The 21,570-nt window shown below is 40.9% G+C and overlaps 1 protein-coding gene across 2 annotated transcripts in view; it reads right to left on the bottom strand.

Annotated features, from left to right (window-relative positions):
- The window catches only part of NAMPT (nicotinamide phosphoribosyltransferase), a 53,239-nt gene that overhangs the window by 12,280 nt on the left and 19,389 nt on the right, over nucleotides 1-21,570 (bottom strand). Inside the window, exons 2-6 of one of the 2 annotated variants that reach the window (XM_066591946.1) lie at nucleotides 18,136-18,292; nucleotides 13,072-13,175; nucleotides 10,655-10,783; nucleotides 8,011-8,169; nucleotides 1,556-1,692 (exon numbers count right to left, since the gene is read on the bottom strand). In XM_066591946.1, coding sequence (XP_066448043.1) covers nucleotides 1,556-1,692; nucleotides 8,011-8,169; nucleotides 10,655-10,783; nucleotides 13,072-13,175; nucleotides 18,136-18,292 — 686 coding nt within the window. The remainder of the gene's footprint in view (nucleotides 1-1,555; nucleotides 1,693-8,010; nucleotides 8,170-10,654; nucleotides 10,784-13,071; nucleotides 13,176-18,135; nucleotides 18,293-21,570) is intronic. The other variant, XM_066591947.1, reaches the window with a different exon arrangement.

Genomic DNA, 21,570 nt, shown 5'->3' with positions numbered 1-21,570 from the left:
TTCTGATAGATGGGGGAAAAAAAAATTCCACTAGTCAGAAAAACCTCCTCACCCACTGCCACCATACACAATAGTTTTGAGTTAGTACCACGAGGGAGAGACTTTTCTGTGCTTGCATTACAGAACGAACACCTGAAGGCCCCACGGTTCACCAGAACTAGAGTTATGGTAGTCTAAAGTCCCATTTAGATGGGACGAATGTCGTATAAGCTGCATAAACGATGAGTTTAACTGACAGTGTAGTGTAAATAGCAGCCGTTCAGTATTGAACACCCACTATGTTAACCGAATGGAGAGGGGCCGGGGGGTGGGAGCAAGAACTGAAATCTCCTCCTGCCACCCCGCTGTGAGCCAGCGATACAAGCTTCCACCATATATTCTGGCAGGACTCCTAGGAAGAAAGGAATCCTACTTACCCTGACCACACAGGCTGACAGATACCTTTGCCTGCATCTGTGTATAGAGAAGACTATTTCTATGCCTTTATGGGCAGGGTAATCAGGACTCACCGTCTCTCCTAGGAGTCCGGTCTCAATTTATCTTTACTTGAAAATCCTGCTTTAAATCACATAAAGCTATATATCCAAGAGATCAGTTTCTCTGCCGCCATCAAATCTAGCAGACTGTTGGAAACCGGATTATACATTTGGGTCATGCCATTGCAACAATCAATCCTTTTTCACTCTTTCAACTGTGTCCCCTTGCTCTATCCCATCAACACTGGTACACTGTGTACATTAGTTGTATAGACGTGCTATAGCACTGAACAGGTTAGGAGTCTGGAATACATCTGAAAGTGCATTCGGACACCATGTTGTAACAAACATCCTCTGCAAAGTTAGGGCTCCTGTCCACGGGCGATATGTCACTGCGTTATCCGCCCCGATAATCCGGCCACGGGTAATGCAGGGAATGCTTTCCATAGACTTAACTATAGAAAGCGCAGCTCGACGTCCACGAATGGAGAACATTAGCGATTCTCCGCTTGTGGGATTCAAATTGCGATTTGCCGCAGTGAGCCCATCTATAAGATAGGATCACCGCAGACACCTGTCATTTCTCTCCCTGCTGGCGATACTCCATCACATTCGTGGACAGGGGGCCTTACTGTAGTAGCAGCAGTTTGCTTGTTTTGCCTATTGTCCACCTACTCCGCTCCCCCCTCTTCTATCTGTAACAGAACAAAAACCATACTAAAACAGTGGAGGAAAGGCACATCATTTAGGATTGAGTTACACAATTCATCTATCAGATATTGCCATTCAAATACCTAAAGTGTGAACATTTGGGCTGGGTCCACATAGGGCTTTTTTCCAGCAGAATGTCTGCTGGGGGCAACCGCAATGGAGACCGCGATAAAATTGACTTGCAATTTGGAATTCAATTCCACACTGCAAGTCAGTTTCCACAGCTTAGATAAGAGTTTCAAAATCTCATCCACTTTACTGCTATTGTAAATGCAGCAGAATTTCTGTGCGGAGGGTCCAAACAAACTCTGCGGCAATTCTGCCCCGTGTGCACCCCACCTTAAAAGAACTAGGAATTAAAAACCTACCTGTGTTCTGCAGCCGGCACAGAAAATCCAGGTACTGGGTCCTTTGTTCCATAGTATCTCTTTATCAAGCCAATTCCTGCTACAGTATCTGTTCCTTTGAAATTGACAAGGTGAGCGGAAGCCCCAATTCCTGCAGTCTTAATATAAAGAGAAAATATTTAGTTCACAGATGTGAGTCATAGCACCAACATATGATGGTAATAGTCAAACCGACATCTACATGCAAAATATATCTTGTAGAACTAATGATTTAGTATTCCATTTTTTTTTTTTATAAGGGCCACATCCAATGCTGATTACTTTATCTTGCAAAAAGGTAGAAGAGAAAACAAGGGGATCTGCTATCTTGGACCTAATTCTTACCAACAGGGAGGGAATAGTTGAGGAAGTAAGAGTGGCAAGTTAGGAGGCAGTGATCATGCCATCCTTGAATTTTGGATAGAAACAGGAGAAAGATCTGAGAAAACTTAGAGCTCAAGGTTGGATTTCAGAAAGGCAGATTTTAATGAACTCAGAAAGAGGGTAGGAAGAATCCAATGTCTGGATGTTCTGAAGGACAGAAAAGTCCAAGAAGGTTGGGAAATATTGCAAAATGAGATTCTCAAAGCAAAATTGCTAACAATCCCTAAAAGAAGGAAGAATGGGAAGCATTTAAAGAAACCAGCATGGATGAACACAGAACTTGCACACGTTAAAAAGGAAGACTAATTTGTTTATCAAATGTAAAGAGGGGGGAATAACTAAAGAATATAATGCGGTCTGTAGAAACTGTAGAGCAAGTGTCAGAAAAGCTAAAGCCAATAATGAATTGATGCTTGCAACAGAGGCTAAAAGCAATAAAAAGGATTTTAGAGGGAAGAGAAGCAAAAGAAAAGCCAAAGATGCTATTGGATGCTTACAGGATGAAAATGGGTGAATTGGTTAAGAATTATGTTGAGAAGGCCGAACTTTTAAATTCCTATTTTGCATTTGTTTTCTCTCAGAAAGTAGATTTAACATCAACTGATCTTCCCTGTGCTATTGGGGTAATAAAAGAATGCAGGCCATCTATAAGCAGAGAGATGGTAAGGGAACACTCAGCTAACTTAAATGAATTCAAATCTCAAGGTCCAGATGAATTACATCCTAAGATACTAAATGATGCAGCAGAGGCAGTTGCTGAACCACTCGCCATAATCTTTGAAGATTCCTGGAGAACAGAAGTCCTCGAAAAATTGAAAAATGGCAAATGTTGTCCCCATCTTCAAAAAAAAAAAAAAAAAAGGGAAGAAGGTGGATCCAGATAACTACAAGGCTGTGAGCCTGACTTCTATACCGTGAAAGATCTTTGAACAATTAAACAGCATGTATGCAAGTACTTGGATAAAAATGGAGTACTTAACGAGAGCCAGCATGGGTTTGTAACAAGTCATGCCAGACGAATCTAATTTCCTTCTATGACAGAATAACGGACTGGGTTGATCAGGGTAATGCGGTGGATATAGTATATCTTAACTTTAGTAAAGCATTTGACAAAGTATCTCATACCATACTTATTGGAAAAAAAATGACGAAATATGGGATTGATGAGGCAACTGTTAAGTGGATTCACAACTGGCTGAGTGATCGTACTCAAAGAGTCGTCATAGATTGCTGCACATCCAAGTGGAAGAATGTATCAAGTGGGGTACCACAAGGCTCTGTCCTAGGCCCAGTATTCAACATTTCTATAAATGATCTGGGAGAAGGGAATTGAGGGGAAACTGATCAAATTTGCTGACGACACAAAGCTAGAAGGGATAGCTAACACTAGGGAAGAGAGTATTCAAAAAGATCTAGAAAAGCTTGAACAGTGAGCGGCAACTAACAGAATAGTATTTAACAAGGAGAAATGCAAAGTCCTACATCTGGGCAAGAAAAATGAAAAAAGCATGTATAGAATGGGAGAAATTGGGCTAAGCATCAGCACATGTGAAAAAGACTTGGGTACACTAATAGATCATAGACTGAACATGAGTCAATGTGATGCAGCAGCCAAAAAGGCAAACAATTCTGGGATGTATTAAGAGAAGCATAGAGTCTAGATCACGTCAGGTAATTATCCCCCTCTACTCTTCCTTAGTCAGACCTCATCTGGAATACTGTGTCTAGTTCTGGGTACCCCACTTTAAAGAAGACAGACAAACTGGAGCAAGATCAGAGAAGAGTTACCAAGAAGGTGAGCGGGCTGCAAATCATGTCCTATAAGGAATGGTTAAAGGATCTGGGAATTTTTAGCTTGCAAAAAAGGCGGCTGAGAGGAGACTTAATAGCTGTCCACAAATATCTGAAGGGCTGTCACAGTGTAGAGGGATCAGTCCTATTCTCATTTGCACAAGGAAGGACTAGAAGCAATGGGATGAAACAGAGTGAGAAGACACGTTAGATATTAGAAAAAACTTTTTCTGACAGTGAGGGTGATCAATAAGTGGAACAGGTTACCACGGGAGGTGGTGAGTTCTCCTTCTATGGAAGTGTTCAAACAAAAGGCTGGACAAATATCTGTCTAGGATGATTTAGTCTATCCTGTACTGAGCAGGGGGTTGGAGCAGATGACCCTGGAGGTCCCTTCGCAACTCTACCATTGCATGATTCTAAGCACTTTAAAGTATACTGCTGATTATAAACCACTTCCCTAGTACAGCAGAGATAGAAAACTTTGCAAAATATCTTACAGAAAAAAATTTAAAATCTGTCTTTCTTCACTTACTAGGCTCCTTTTCTCTTTCACCTGCACCAATTACAACTTTCTGATAAAATTCATACATAGCATTCTGGACACAGGGATCAGGTTACAGTTGCAGCACATAAGTCTATAGGGGGGGGGGGGGGCGTGGGGCATCTTTCATATATAGCAGACACACAAATTAGTTCTTGCTCTCTTATCTCACCCTGAGAAGCAGCCTTGAGGACATAGTAGTACTGCGAATCCAGTATAGTTGCCAGATGGAAAACTTACTAGGGCTTTCAGCCACATCTTTGTCTAGCTGATTCTTTCTCCCCCGTCCCTATAGAATTCTATTGGCAACAACTGTACCTTGATCTCTCCGTGACTTTGACAATCTGTCTCTTTGTGATTTAATAATTAGTGAACAGTTAAAGCCCTTTTAAAACAATTTTCGCAAAATTAAAAAAAAAAAAAAAAACACGCTCAAAGCCATCTTTTGAGCGATCATTGTGTCTTAACAGCACTGATATCATGCAGTTTTCGTTAAGCCGCCGATCGCTGAACTTTTAGCATGCTGAAAGATCAGCAATCAGTTATCAGGGATTCACAGCGGGATACAGCTGATACTATTGTTTCGGCTGTATCCCGCTCCCTGATGACAGGTGGCGTATGAAGAACAGAGTGGTCCAGTTGTGTCCTCTATACCCTGCTTGGAGCGCTGGGCTGTATAACAGCCTGGCGCTCTGAGCAGAGAACAGCTGGATGCAGAAGACAAGCGGGGACACCCCACTTCTCTTCTGCATCCTCTGCTCGGAGGGCAAGGTGATCGCTGAACGTTTGAGCGATCACCTTGCGCTGTAAAAAGAACGATTATCGCTCAAAAGATTATTCGAGCAGAAATTGTTGTGTCCAAACCAGCCTTAAAGGATGTGGCAGGGCTGGGTGGAAGCGCTTGATAAAAAGAAAAAAAAAATGCCTCATTCTCTGCTTAAATTATATTACAAAGTTCCTTATCTTCACTTTTACTATTGCTCCATGAAAAGTAGTTAGAATCAGATGTTCACTTTAATCAGATACAAAGTACCATAAACAAAAAAAAAATACCAAGTTTCATACATTTTTGACAAGACATGCAACAAAACTGAAGATTGCATGACTGTACTTTGATACCCAAGAGCTGCTCAACACCCTAAATTAGAGGGGTTGTCCCACTATAAAAGGGTGTGGGTGACAGCTGAGACAAAGCAATCAGCTGTTATCAGCAGTCCCCGGGCATAACACAGCCTGTGGTTGTGCCGAACAATGGTTTTCAGGCAGAACTTAATTCCATTGTTTGGCCAAACAGTGAAACATGGCACATTTACACACAATTATTGCTCCAAAGATGGCTTTTGAGCGAATTGTGAGCGATATTCGTTGTGTCTAAATGGGTCTGTAGGTAATGAGGAAAATGGAGTGATAATCTGTGCACGCAATACAATTGCTAAATATTTCAGCAGTTTGAGCGATTATCTTTGCATGTAAAAGGGCCTTAAGACACTTAACGCTGCTTTGATAAGCTAGCGATTACCATATGGGCAGTGCTGGCTGGTCAGAGCAGTATGTAGTCTTAGACTAAAGAAGTCTACTTACCTGATGCACAGTGTGTATCAGGTAATCAGAAGTGGTGCAGCCATCCTTGTTGGTCCAGGACTGGAAGGTTGCTATACACCTAAATCCACTTACATCAAGGTTATATTAATTAATTTTCTAGGAAGTAGTGACATCAGAAAGTAAATGGTGCTGGTTAGAGATGAGTGAGCGTACTCGTTATGGACAGATACTCGAGCGAGTATCGTCTTTTGAGTACCTGCCTGCTCGCCCGCAAACATTCGGGTGCCAGCGGGGGGAACCTTTGCGGGCGAGCAGGCACTCGAAAAGGACGATACTCACTCAAGTATCTGTCCTTAACGAGTACGCTCACTCAACTCTAGTGCTTGTGTAATATTTCTACCTAATCATGCAAATACGGAAGATGGAACAATACCCCTGTAGTGCCACCTATTGGAAGGCAGCATTCCTGCAAATCAATGTCGCTAACAAAATATTTTTCTGCAGAACCACCTACAGTACATATCTGCAGTCATATGTTAATCCTACTACTGTGAAGTCCATATGGTGTATAGAATGCCCAATACAGAGCATTACCTATAGTGGTCATGTATCATCGCATCAACACTGACAAACCTGTGTGCAGTCACCCACTGCTATATGAGGGGCTGCTGCCAAGTCTTTGGCTTTGTCTTTTTTGTTTCTATGGTAACGAATGTTACATCACATGAAAGCCTTATGTGTCTAATATAGGTTTTCAAAATTTTGTAGCTTATGGCAACAGTGATCTAGGCACATGGGAAACAAAATGGCGGAGTCTAAGGCGATATTAACAGCAAATGAGAGCAGAGGAGTGATAAAATTCTTGTTTCTGCAAGGAAAGTCCACGAAGGATATTCATGATGATATGTGGCAGACATTTGGGGATCAATGCCCTTCATATTCTACCGTTAGGAACTGGGTTGCCAAATTTAAAACGGGCCACTTCAGCACTAAGGATGAGGAATGTCCTGGACGACCGAGAGAGGTTGTTGTTCTGGAGATCGTCGATGCTGTGTACAACCTCATACTGGAGAATCAGCTAATTTCAGCTAAAGGAATAGCAGACATCAGGGGGATTTCTCATGAACGTGTTTGTGTCATTATCCATGAACATTTGAACATGAAGAAGCGATCTGCAAAGTGGGTCCCCAAATGTTTGACTACAGATCAGAAAAGCATGCGAGTGAAAACTTGCTGGTCCATTTGTCAGCGTTTCCAGATAAGAACTTCCTGGATCAACTGGTCACTATGGATGAGACCTGGATTTATTTGTATAGCCCTGAAACCAAGGAGCAGTCAAAAAAGAGTGGAGGCACAGTGGTTCTCCTCGCCCAAAGAAGTTCAGGGTGCAAAAATCAGCCACTAAGGTGATGGCGTCTGTGTTCTGGGATAAGGAGGTCGTGCTGCTAGTGGACTACCTTCAAAATGATTCCACCATCAATGCAAGGTATTACACTGAACTTTTAGAACAATTGAAGGCAACCATGAAGTGCAAAAGGCACAGCAAGCTGTCCAAAGGAATCTTGTTCCTGCAAGACAATGCCTCTGCTCACACTGCACAAGCGACCACGGCAAAACTGGTGGAGCTAGGTTTCCAGCTGGATGACCACCCACCTTATTCACCAGATCTAGCTCCCTCCAACTATCATCTGTTTCCAAACCTGAAGAAACACCTCAATGGTTCCAAATTTCACACCATTTCTGATGCCATGGCTGCTACAGATGACTGGTTTGAGGCACAACTGAAATCCTTTTTGCTAGGCTTACAGAACTTGGAATACCGATATAAGAAGTGTGTTGACATCGGTGGAGAGTATGTGGAATAAATGTAAAGTTTCATCTTCCCATCTCGTTTCTTTCTGGGTAAAGCCAAAGACTTATCAGCAGCTCCTCGTACAATGCACAAACTTGGAATCTATGACCTAACCAGTGGCAAGCAAGCATGTAGAAAGGGGACACTGAGCAAAAGGATTCTATTTCTTACTAAAATTTGTAAGGGACTTCATTTTCTATAAGCAGAACAATTCTATGTATTTAAATAGAATGCCAGAAAACCCCTTTAATGCAAAGTGTAGCTTTTCTTTGTACACCTGAGTGACCAATACAGTATAACTATATAAATGAAGTGACATGTTACCTCTTGTGAAGAAACTCCTCTGTAGCCAAAGTCATGTAATTTATACTCCAGACCTGTTAAACTACCAGATGTTTCCAACAAATATTTGGCAAGAATCTTCTTCTGCTCTCTTGAGTTTGTTGCAACAGTGATTGGGTACCATGTTTGCACAAGGATGGTCTATATAAAAATAGAACACATTTAAAAAACAGAGCTAAAAATCAAAACTCAAAATTAGCTGAAAAATTACAAAGGCTAAAGCCATCTGAAGAAATCTAGACAGTAAGGGCCTAATCCACCCCACATTCTGCATCTAGGGATCCCTTCAGGCTTTATTTAAAAAGCCTGAAAAAAAAAAAAAAAAAAATTACCCATGACAGGACACAAACTCTTCAATGAAAACCGCTGAAACAGACCAATATCCAGTTTCCCCCAAAAGTACGACAGTCTTCTATTAATTTTTGCTATAAAAATTTTTTTTTTTACATTTATAGCTGCCTGGACACTATTTACAGTTAATTTAAAAAAGTCAATGTACGAAGGGCTTAATTTTGGAGTAGGCTTATAATTTGAGCATCCTCAAAAAGCCTGAAAAATTTTGCTAGGGCTTATTTTCAGGGTAGGCCTTCAATAGATTTTTATTTGCTTCTAGTATTTTGTGCCAAAAGAATAGCATGACAAACAGTTATTCTTTCTGGCACAAAATGCCATAAACGAACAGAAACTTGTCAAAGCGGAGACCTATTGGTTTCAGTTACAGCAGTTTTCGTTCATGTCTGAGAAAGTTTCCATTTGGGTCCCATCCAGGTATGCAGTTTTTCAGATTTTAATATCGAAACCCTGACGGGACCCCTGGACAGAGGCCAAAATGAGGTATGAACAGGTCCAAAACGATAGCTTGTTTTTTTATTTTAATATTTTTTCCTCATAAATCACTTATAGTGACGCTCCAACATAAAGGAACTTTAAACATTATATTTTAAATAGCCTTCAGTTTAAGTAAGTAACTATAGGTATAAAGTGTGTATGGTGCTTTATCTAACTAGCCTATAATCTGTCTTTCTATACAAGGTACAGAGCAGTAATACTACAGGAGACCACAAGTCCTGTACCATACTGACATGATTATAAAGTTTGATTCCTGCAGATTTATAGTGCATAGAGAACGTGCAAGTGACCTCTTATCCTCAGCCAACTAGTACTTTAGGGATTTTACGAGATCTTTGTTTTATATAAAATCCAGATCCTCCCGCCATAAAACAAATAGACCTACTCACCGCTCCTGCTGTGTCACATGCCATCACTCGGTCTTACTCTCGGTGTTAGTGTACAGGCTGCAGTCATGCCTGGTTTACGGAACATCACAGGCACTGCTTGACCGTTGATCGCAGTCATTGGCTGCAGCGCCTGTGATGTCTAGTAAACAGGCTGGAGAAGCCTTTAAAAATGACACAGTGGGGAGTGAAGAGTAGAAGTATTTGTTTTACACAAAATCAAGCTGCCCTCCTAAATAAAAGATGACCTAGGAAACCCCCTTTAATATCATTGGTCACATTGTCCCCCTTCCGCAATATATAGACTGAATTTGTGTAGCTTTATAAGGGACCCCCTCTGTGCTATATCTCCAAAAGGCAGCGAAGTCCTTTGAAACATTAGAGAATGGGATAAGATAATCTGCAGTTACCCGTTAGGCACGTGGGACATTTCTTTGGTTGCACCACTACTCCAAAACACAGATAAGTTTTGAGACCCTGGTTGGCAAGCAAGTGTCTTTTCTGGGGTTTATGGTTATAGGACAGGCCTGAGTAACATTTTGCCTACAGGCAGGTTGGAGACTGAGGGTTGCTAAATAGGGGCATCCTGCAATTTCCAGTTTTCATAAAGGTGACATGTTTCTTATGGAGTCCCCAAGCAAAGCACTAGGTATGAAGAGTGCAGGGCACTTCAAATGCCTAACGCGCATATCCAGCATGATCCCAAAGTAGGAAGAAGAAATAAACAAGGGACAATAGTGACGGCAGGATGAGGGGATCTAGAGTGCTGATAAGAAAGGAGTTTTATTGATAGAATTGTGCAAAATATCTAGAATGCAAGCTAGAATAGAGGCTTTATGGCATTTGTAGAAATTAGGGAGGCTACATCTATAGGCCTTGGGTCAGGACAGGGCAGACCATGTAAAACGAGGCCGAGAGCCTTTCCAAATAAATCAGATTCAAAAGGTATTAAATGCTTGGAAAGTCAGAGCTTGTTCACACCTGCATTACAGCTTTCCGTTGCAGTTCAGTTTTTGGAGCAGAGGAACTGCAATAAAACCGAAAGAAAAGGTTTCCATTTTTCCCCCCTATTGATTTAAATGGGTTTTAAAAAAAAAAAAAAAAAAAATTAAGCTTTTAGTTTGTTTCTGTTCCACTGCATGTGAACACACCAATAATCTTATTAATAGTAATCTTTATTTGTATAGAGCCAACGTATTCCGCAGCGCTTAAGTGTTATTGCAGAGTTAAAAATAAATTACAGTTCACCATAAGTCTCAAAGGCTGGGAATACATATTTAGTCCACACCTTGACCAAGTGTATTAGCCATAATTTATAAACTATGAAATGGTCAAAAGATAAAAGCAAAAAAAAAAAAAAAAAGTAGTATTAACTAGATTACTAAACAAACCTCTATCCAGTTTGTAAGCCAGTAGCATTCCGGATCTGTATTTTCAACTGTAAACAGTACATTCCCTCTGGGTATTACACTACCTTCAGGCACAGCCTTGACTTCAATTGGCAGATGGCCATCATATTTCTGTAAAGCATAAAATAGATATAGAAACGGTTAAATGGGCATTTTCTATAATACTCACAGCAATAGCCAGGGGAAAAACAAAAACAAAACAAAAACTATTCATCTGTCCTTCACATCATGTTCTTGCTCTAGAATGCAAAGAGCTGAAAAATTCCAATCCTTCAGATAGCGCTGGGTGCCAGAGTTTAAATGCCAGTAACCTAAAACAGATCCCACTAGCATAGTGCATGTGATAAAGGGTTCTGTACCTTCTACCATTATGCTGGATTCTGTTAGAAAGTTATTATTTTGGAAATTGTAATTAGCTTAAAGGGGTTGTCCCCTGAAAGCAAGTGGGGTTATACACTTCTGTATGGCCATATTAATGCACTTTGTAATATACATCGTGCATTAAATATTGGCCATACAGAAGTTATACACTTACCCCTCCGGTGCTGGCGTCCCCGTCTCCATGGTGCCGACTGAAGCCTTCTTCTTCTTCCATTAGACGCGCTTGCGCAGTCTGCTCTTCTGTTCTGTTGAATGGGGCCGCTCCAGTGTGCTCGCGCCGCACATGTCTTCTGTGCATGCGCAGACCAGCTCTCCGGCGCGAGCACACTGGAGCGGCCCCGTTCAACAGAACAGAAGAGCGGACTGCGCAAGCACGTCTAATGGAAGGAGAAGAAGGCTTCGGTCGGCGCCATAGAGACGGGGTGTTTGTGATGGGGTGGGGGGGGAGAACAAGGGGCGTCCTGTGGAGTGGTTGAGAACGAGGGGTGATCTGTATGATGGGGAGTTGTGGGAGGAGAGCAAGGCGCGTTCTGTGAGATAGTATCGTTGTAATCATGCCGACCCACAGAAAAATGTATAATGCCATTTAGGCTGCATGATTAGTGCCGTAAAAAAAAAAAAAAATGGCAGAATTGATGTTTTTTTCTCCCAGGCCTCAAAAAAAGTGAATAAAAGTTTTACAATACATTTTATGTACACACAAAAGACACCAATAAAAACTACAGTTTGCCACGCAGAAAACAAGCCCTCATACCGCCATATTGGTGGAAAAAATATAAGTTATAGCTTTTGAAAAGTATAGAAGTGAAACCCCCCAAAAACATGTTATAAAAGTTAGCTTATGCTGTCTCCAATGAATGTGTGTGTAATTATATATATATATATATATATATATATATATATATATATATATATATATATATATATATATATATATATATATATATATATATATATATATATATATATATATATATATATATATAAAGATTCTTTTCTTTCTTGGGGAAGCAAAGCATGCCTTGAGGCTTGTGTTCTGGATGTTTTAAAAATCTGCTAAAACCCCTGTAGGCGTGAAAAGGAGTGGCAGTTGGACGGGTCTGGAAAGGGGCCCCCCCAAGCTAAACTTTTGCACCCGGGCCCATGAGCCTCTAGCTACGCCCCTGGTGACAGACACCAATTTCGGTGGCCTCTCACTTATATTGATCGGTTTTGCAAAAGATTTTTTTTAAAACATTGCTGGACTGGAAAGTATTCACAATGACACTTGTGCATATTCATATGCACATTCCCCCCACATGCTGATTGGAAGGTCTCTCCATAAGCACAGTACTACAGAATGACCTGCCAGCATCTGGAGAGTGGAGGAGGAAGATGAGGGACGTATGGCTATACCAATATGTATGAGCTTCATTGGACTCCTCCAGTCCAACCCTGCAGAGTTCCAAAAAAAGATCTGCATATACTAACCTTTCCCGCCATTCCCTCAAATTAGCTGTCAAACCCACCACTGAATGCTTCTAGCGGACTACACGGCATACGCATATAGTGAGGCCTACACAGCGTGTGCCTACGTACTCAACAGAAAGCGTTGCAGCCGCGTGCTGGAGAGCTGAAAGCAGGGGAGCAGTAAAAAATAAGTATAAAACTTGCATGCCTAGACTCCATGTAAAAATGAACCTTTATTCCAGCTTCTAGAAGTGCTTTGGAGACAATACCTTCAGCCTGAAGTGCGCCTGACTCTCTGCATTAATAGTCTGGTTAGATGCAACAGCCAATCAGAGCTGTGAAGCAGCTCAATACAAGGCGAAGGCTCGAGTACTTATGGGACTGACACGCTGGAATAAGTTAATTTTCAGTGACTTTAATAAAAGTATCAACACAGGTAGGCGTTATACCGCTCTCCAAGACTCCTACCTATGCCATCAGCTCTGACTAGTCAAACCTCATGATGCATTCTGTGCAGTCAACATCTAAATCTCTTCATTAAAACTAGAACAGCCATAACCATGTCTTACCTCAAGGATGTAATTCCAGCCAGTCTCATTAAAGACATCATCCTGGAAATGCTCTCTATATACCTCTTTGGCTTCCTGAATTTTTTCTTTGGTCACCACTTTTCCTGTTGGAAAGAGAAGAGAAACGCACGTCTGTAAAAAGGAACCACAAGAATGGCACTTGTACTCTAACCTGCTGAATGATGTAGTTTCCAAATCTGCAATCAAAATTACAATTACAGAGCCCATTTACATGTAACGATCGTTCAGTGTGAATGCAAAATAATATCGCTTGTCATTCACAGTTTGTTAAGCTGACTTTTCAGTCAGCTTAAACCTCATTGACTTCACCATAGGAGGTGAAGCCCTGAGCAAGAAGCCTGCGATTCAGCAGCAAGTCTGTGTAAAGGTTCTGCACGGCACTGATGATCTTAGCGGTGACATCAGCACTCCTGCAGTCATTTAAAAGACTGTCGGCCCATGTACAAGGGCCTTTACTCACCACACACCAGATGGTATCTAGGCCCTGCGCTCCTACATAAATTCAACTTTATCTGCGCATGCAATACATTGCAGAGACTGGGACAATGCTTCATATCTGGTGAGTGTTCAACCCCCTCCCCTTTCTGGCAAGCTTTCTTCTAACTAGATCAAACTTCTAGCTGTAGCATCTCCCCCACTTCCCAAATCACTCTCCTATTTACACTGAAAGATGATCGCTCAAACGACAGTTTGAGTGACAGTTTTTAGCGATCATCTTTGCATAGTCTATAGTAGCTAATTAGCTACTGAAGAGCTATGCAGGCGGAGTGGGACACCGCCGCGATCACTGAGAATACAGCTGTTCAGCATAAGCAAAACAGCTGCATTGTTCTCCGCGCTTCCAGCTCGTGACCCGCTGTGAACTGCCAGCAGGATACGAGCAGAAAGAATCTCATAAGCGCTGCCAACTGTGATAACAGCCTGCACCGCTGATAAGAGTTCATCGCTTAATTCTAGAAAGCTAGAATTTAGTGAGGAATGAATCAGGCACAAAAACTGCATAATGTACGTACATTTAGATGGCTTTGAGCGATAATCATTGTGTTTAAATGGGCCTTAATTCCAGGGTCTGTGCTCATGATTTAAAATAAAAATCTTTAGCATGTAAAGCAATTCCTTGTAACTGGAAGTCAACCAAATCACCCTCTGTGAGGAAGTGGATAGCCAACTTTATTTTGAGATGCGAATGGAAACCCCCACGGTAGAGGATGCTGAAAAGTCCTATCTGGTAGCCCTGGATTGTCTCCCTTAGAATTTAACAGCAGAGACAACCTGCCTATTAACCTCAATACATATCCCAACTTGCCCTCTTTTTGCCTTTTACACCCCCCACCCATTTTTTCTTTCTAACCTCATACTCCAGAATGTCTTCTACAACACTTTTAAAAAAGGTCAAAAAGTACCCCAACTTGATATTCCAAAATTCCATTGTTACAACTTATATACTTAAAAACCCATTATATGATGTGTACAACTTCCTGCATTTTTACTACCTTTGGTTTTCTACTGTTAACCCCTTAATGACGCAGCCCCCCCTTTTTTTCCCCTCCCCCTTCAAAAAAATTATAACTCCTTTATTTATCTATCGGTGTCGCTGTATGAGGGCTTGTTTTTTTGCGGGACGAGTTGTATTTTTCAATGGTGCTATTTAAAGTACCATATAATGTACTGAAAAACTTTTACAAAATTCTAAGTGGAGTAAAATGTAAAAAAAACAAACAAAAAAACCCGACATTTCGCCATCTTTTAGTGCGTCTTGTTTCTACGGTGCACAAACGGCAACAAAAGCAACATGATAACTTTATTCTAGGGGTTGGTATGATTACTACGATACCAAACTTGTATAGGTTTTTTTTTTACTATACTCTTTTCAAAGACATTTAATTTTTTTCAATTAGTTTCTGCGGTCATTTTGTGCGCGCAATAACTTTTTTTTTTTCCGTCGACGTAGGTGAGCAAGGGCTCATTTTTTGCGGGTTGTGCTGCAGTTTCTGATAGTATCAATTTGGAATACATACGACTTTTTGATCGCTTTTTATTGCGTTTTTTTCTGGGAGACAGGGTAACTAAAAAAGTGCATTTCTGGCGTTCTTTATTTTATTTTTTGGACGACGTTCACCGTGCGGGAAAAATAATGCGCTACTTTGATAGTTCGGACTTTTACGGATGCGGCGATACCAAATACATATTTTTATTGTATGATTTAGATTTTTTAATAATAGATATGGCAAAAGGGGGTGATTTAAACTTTTACAACTTTTTTTTTTTCAATTAAAAAAACTATTGATTTTTGATCGCTCCTGCAGTATGACAGTATAGCATTACGTCATTCTGCTTTTTGACAGGCAGTCTATCAAGCCACCCCATGAGGAAGGCTTGATAGGCAGTCTGGTAAGGCAGCCCTGGGGCCTTTCATTAGGCCCCCGGCTGCCATGAAACCTGCACGGCTCCCCCGATCTCACTGCCACGCAACCTCTCTTCATACATACCCCGCCGCTCCATGATGTACCGGCACGTCATGGAGCAGGAAGGGGTTAAAGAATTTATTCGATTTTATATTTTTGGAAAAAGTAACCACAAATTGCACAAGTCTCCCAAGATTAGGCGGACGCCTTCTTGCTCTGTTCAGAGATTTATTTTGGTTATTTCATTATTCCAAAAATACACACACAACCACTTTCACACCCAGAATCTACATGACATTTAACCAGAATCCAGCAATAATTTAACGATATAGCATGTTCTAGTGGTTTATAGTAGCTGGACTACATTCAATGCCATATAAACATGTCTGAAGTATTACTGTGCATCTCTGAATATCATTTACAAAAAAGGAAAAAAATAAATAAAACTATAAAAAGGCTGCATAGGCCAGTTACAGACAACCCTGCCACCTTTTAGGATCCCTGGCTGTTATACTGAACCAATTTTAGAAAACCAATGGGGATCTACATATTTTCTAGGTAAGAATGTTAGCCACTCTACTCTGTCCTTCAAAAGACAGAGTAGAGTGAATTGGGTGCACCTGCTACCCACAGACGTCTTCCCACTTGTTAGATGAGTGACCTAGTCCCAGTAGTGGGAGAGTCTCCTCAGCTTTCCTTTGACATTTTAAGATCATAGTCATATCAAATTCATCTGAGATCACTTTGCTCTTCACAAATTAGTAATGCAGCCAGGCCCACTTATTATACAAGTAGGTGTGATGCAACTTCCTTATCTCCGATATGTAGCAGGGTGGTTGCTCTGAGCATGTACAGTATATTAGCTTGCAGAGGACTACAAAGTGCATCCGTCTATTTTAATATTAATCTCTATGGGTTACACTTTGCCCTCTTGAATAATCACAACATAAGGGCTTTTTTGTAGTACAGGCTATTATACCCCTATTATGGGTGTGGAGCAACAAGACTCCTCTCCTCCTTAGTAATTGTATTTTAAACAAAATTTACTTAATGTGTTTATTAAAGATTAGGCAGCCTTTCAATTATTAAGCAATCCTGGCAGGCAGAGGGCGATTCCTGTATATCATAATTAAAGGCGGGCTAACGCATTTCTGATTACCGTATATAAAATGCCATAAGAGCAGTCCATCCACAGTTTAGAGAGGAGAAGCTGTGATACAACTGACATGCCGCGGATTTGAATTCTGTGCGGTGTGTCAGTTTCAGTGCGGCTTGGCCGCAACGGCCTGTCCGCAGCACGCTGGCGGGATTTTTACAAAGATCTTCCACTTTGCTGCTTAGGATCGGGTTTAAGCTTGTCGGCAGAATTTTTGTGCGGAAAGTCCACATGAAAATTCCACAGCAATTCTGCCCTGTGTGAACCCAGCCTTAGGTCACCTTCACACAGCAGTAATTGAAAATACACAGAGGGAAAAAAAAAAAAAAAGGAAAAAAAAAAAATGTAAAAACTTGCATCTCCTCCACTTTTGGCTTACAAATAGTGATGCAAAATACAGACGGAAATACTGCCGCATGAAAGCGGCCTTATGGCTCCTTCATACTGGATCGTGACGTCGACGTGAGAAGAAATCGCAGCAAATACGCCACTTTAATTGTGATTTAAGCTTCAGCGATGCTTTTTCTCTCAAAAATATAGATGCCACTTGCGTTTTTTTTTAGCATAAAAGTAAATAGGCGTTTCTAATGTTAAAAATGAATTACACGAGTGATAAAAAAGGAAGCTCCATAGGGAAATATGGGAGACTTAAATACAAAAAACACAGAAAGGGCATGGTGAGTTTTTTACTCTTGCAACGTCGCATGAGTGAAGACATTGCAAATGTGAAAGAAACCACTGAGAATTGGTTTGATAATTCTGCATTTTCACCCCCCCCCCCCCCCCCCCCGCATCACACAATTTTATCACAAGTGTGAAGGCCCCCTTAGTTAGATTTCACACAAGCTCAGAGGAGAAAAAAAAAAAAAAAAAAAAAGCCGTTTTTGGTGCAGTCTGAGCCAAAATAAGAGGTGCATTCAAAAGATATGAGAAATAAAGAGGAAGAACGTCCCCATCCTGCCGGATCCACTTCTGGCTTTGGCACAAGAAAACTGGTTTCACACACAGCATTTTATGTAAAACCACCACAGCAGTTTGATGTGTTCTTAGGGCTCATTCACACAAACGTAATCTGTATTACACAGTGAATGGAGTCAATGAAAGTACATGGATTTTCGTTGGCCCACTCACACTGGTTTTTTATTGCATATAATATGCACGTAAACCCCCCCCCCCCCCCCCCAAAAAAAAGCATATTCTATTTCACTACGGATTAAGCACGTACAGCGCCATTTTTTCTAGGAGTTGAATATTAAATGCTGTACATACGCAATATAAACAAAAAAACTAGTCATACTGCGCACGGCAGCGTGCGTGAGATATGCTGTCATGCACAATTGCTGCATTACACAGCGGTAAACTGCTCTGTAATACATGCAGGGTTTTACGCATACGGCCATGTGAATGAGCCCTTATACATTTGCTCATAGGATTGAAGAATTACATGCTTCATGTTATTCAAAAAGAAATCAGTGTCCGTACCTTTTAAATACTTCTTTAGAATGTACTGCAAACCATAAAAGACTGTTTCTTCATATTTCACCTTCCTAAACTTGGAGTTTTCGGTCTTCTTTTCCCGACACTCAAAGTAAGAATATACTTTGCTTGTATTTGGTGGGTACTGCTTATAATGTGTAACCTTGCAAAAACAAACCAACAAAAAAATATATAAGACCTAACAAAAATACATGCAAAAAAGGAACATTTTAAACACATTTGAGTTTTAAAACGTTTATATAGGATTCTGTAAGAAAAAAAAAAAAAAAATCTACCTTTGTAAGGCTCTGATGACACTAGGTTTTTGAGTCTGTTGCAGCAAACAGGCAGAATAAAGCAAAAACAGCTAAAGGACCCACCAATGCGATCGGTCAGGACACAGCTAACACAGGAACCTATAATGCCAGTCTGAACAAAGTTAAATAGGGTTTTAGTAATTGTAAATATTGGTAAAATACACTCTCCCTAGATGCTGTTAATCATAGCTACAGAAGAGTGCCTGCTACATGGACAAACACTCACATACTGGGAGAGATTTACCAAGCTAAATGCCCAAACTTGACTCAATTTGCACAAAAAAAAAAAAAAATAAACACACCCCAAAACTAGCATGTTTTCTGTCATATTTATTGACATTAGGCAAACCAGTCGTGTAATAAATCTGTATCCCCATTCTATTGCTAAACAAAAGACTATACTAGGATAGTTTCCATGTATTCATATCTCAATTTGGCATACCAACCATAAACAAAGAAATCAAAAAACTTACAACCGTGCGTTTCTGGTGGGTATAAGCATCTTACCCAGCTATCGGCTCTATTAGTAGCAGAATACCCACACCACCAGTGCCCAGCTACAAAAGCATTCCGAGCTAATGTGCTGAAAGAACTTACATGCATGTTCAGTCACTTTACTTAATAACTAGATAGAGGTTTCATTCATGCAAAACGTATGGAGGTCTGAGTCAGCAATTTCTAATAAAATGTTGGTTTAAGAGCTTAGGCTGTCAGGGACATCAGGATGGCTCAACTGCTGCCCATTAGTGCGTGAGGTAGAAAACATCCATGTGGGTGGAGCTGTGAAGTAAGCTCTGCCTTGCTCCAGTTATCTAAAATACTGAAGGTCTCGTCCAGATTTAGAAGAGAAAAAAAAATGGCCGCTTTCTTCCAAGAACAGCACCACACCTGTTGGCAAGTAGTTGGTGACATTGCAGCTCAGACACATCCGTTTCAATGGAGCAGAGCTGCAATACCAGACAACCTAAGGACATTGTGTGGCTCTGTTTTTGGAAGAAAGCAGCCATGTTTCTCCAAACCTGGAGAACCTTTTTCAGCACTGAAGCTTAAGCAACAAGCCACAAGATAACTAGAATGAATTGTATTTAAAAGTGTACGAAAAAAGTTTGGTATTGTGTTAGCCAGTACAGCAAAATGTGACTATTCTCAGTAACAGAAGCCACATAATCTTGTAGATATGATACCTTTTAAATGCTAACAAAAATACATGTTGTTATAGCAAGCTTTCCACCAACCTATGCAAGGTTCTTCCTCAGGCTTAAAAAAAAAAAATAAAAAAAAAAAAAAAAGCTTGAAAGAGGCTTGAAAGCTCGCTATAACATCATGTATTTTTGTTAGTCATTAAAAGGTCTCATATCTACAAGATTACTTGGTTTCTCTTACTGAGAAGAATCACCTTTTTCACCTAGACAGAAATGGTAGGGGTAGTCTGCCATAATTTGCTCCAATCACCTCCCAGAAGCCAGCAGTGCTGGAAAAAAAAAATGAGTTGCAAGGGTACGTTCACAAGGTGGAATAGAGGAGGAATTTTCTGTGACAAGTTCAGCCTCAAAACGGTGTCAAACATCCCCAACATTCTGCAGCAAATTTAGCCCAGTCAATGGGCAAAATCCAGGTGTTGAATTCTGGTGAAAAAAAAAAAATTGTGTTTCTACATTCGAAAACTACATGCAGATTTTACCCAGTCGCAACAAGAACTGCAACAGAAAACTGCGGATTTTGCCACGCTTTGAGGTAGAATTCGCAGTAAAAAAAATAAAAATTCTGCTGTAATGCTGGCTTGTGAACATACCCCATGGGTACAATAAGTTACAGTATGCTATATGTGGATGGGGTTTTGAAGATACCACCTACAAGTAGCGTAAATCTTCTACACGGAAAAAGGCTCCTTTCCGTTACTTGTGAATGGCGTTTTTCAAAGCCGCATCTACAGTGAAGTGAATTTTCAATTAAGCTGCATGCTTGCCCTGTTGTGTGAGATAGATAGATAATCTCAAAAACAGTTTGTTACAATGTTACCCAGTAGAGCGAAATTTTTGCCCTCAGTAAAAAAAATTAATAAAAAATATATGTTATAGAAACAAAACCTTATGGCTAACAAAAAGAGGATGCAGCAAACTTTCGAAAAACTACTTTCAGAGGCTTGCTATAAAACATGCCAGCAACTACAAGCACCATAAACTAAGACATGATGCAAAGTCAAGCTGCCGGTACACTCTGGACTTTACCAGGGGACACAGCAGTAATAAGGCACTGGGCGAGTATGAGCCGCAGCTCCCCGTCACCTAAACTAGAAGCACCACATCCTAGTTTGTAGGGCTTATAGTGGCTGACATGTTTCCTTTAAAAGGTATCCCATCTACAAGATTATTTTGTTCCTCTTGCCGAGAACAACATTTTGCACGATTGTAGAAATGCTGCGGATTTTCACCACAGATTTCACCTTTTCAACGTGTAGGGATGAAATCCATAGCAAACTCCATATTAAACACATGCAGATCTTGTTGCGGAATTACCACAGATTTGCGGCCTCACTCTTAATATGACTGTTAGAGTATACCGATTGCTATAAGGCCCATTCATACTTGTGGGGAGTAAAAAGCTGGGCAGCCTGGTTTGATCCCACAAAAGCCACTGTAGCACAAATTGCTGAAAAAGTTTTAGGGAGTTTTCCCATCTTGGCAAAACATGGCCACACGGGAACACTGCTGTCCACGACGTGGCAGAAAACAGCCGAGCGCGTCAGGGTTACACCGCTTCCAAAACTCCCATAGCAGTGGACAGCAGTTCTGGAAACAGTGAGCAAACTGAGCTATGCCATTTCTCCAACTCCCATGCACTTCTTTGGGAGCTAAGAAAACTGTTCATATAGTGCTGGCTGCAGGGTTACTATAGGCTTTTTGGAAGAAGTGTTTCTTCAGTTTCTTTTTAAACTTTTCAAGGTGGCAGAGAGTCTGGTGTGTTGGGGTAGCGAGTAAAAAAGTATAGCTGACACATGGGAGACGACTAGTAAAGGCGAGCAGAGGAGGTCTTGCAAGGACTGGAGATGTGGATACTGCTTTAACCCCTTCCCACTCCATGACGTACCGGTACGTCATGGGAGCCTGGTACTTCCCGCTCCATG

The sequence above is a fragment of the Eleutherodactylus coqui genome, chromosome 2 (genome assembly GCF_035609145.1).
Source record: "Eleutherodactylus coqui strain aEleCoq1 chromosome 2, aEleCoq1.hap1, whole genome shotgun sequence".
Lineage (NCBI taxonomy): Eukaryota > Metazoa > Chordata > Amphibia > Anura > Eleutherodactylidae > Eleutherodactylus > Eleutherodactylus coqui.
The sequence above is the reverse complement of the archived record's forward strand: the minus strand, read 5'-3'. Positions and strand labels throughout refer to the sequence as shown.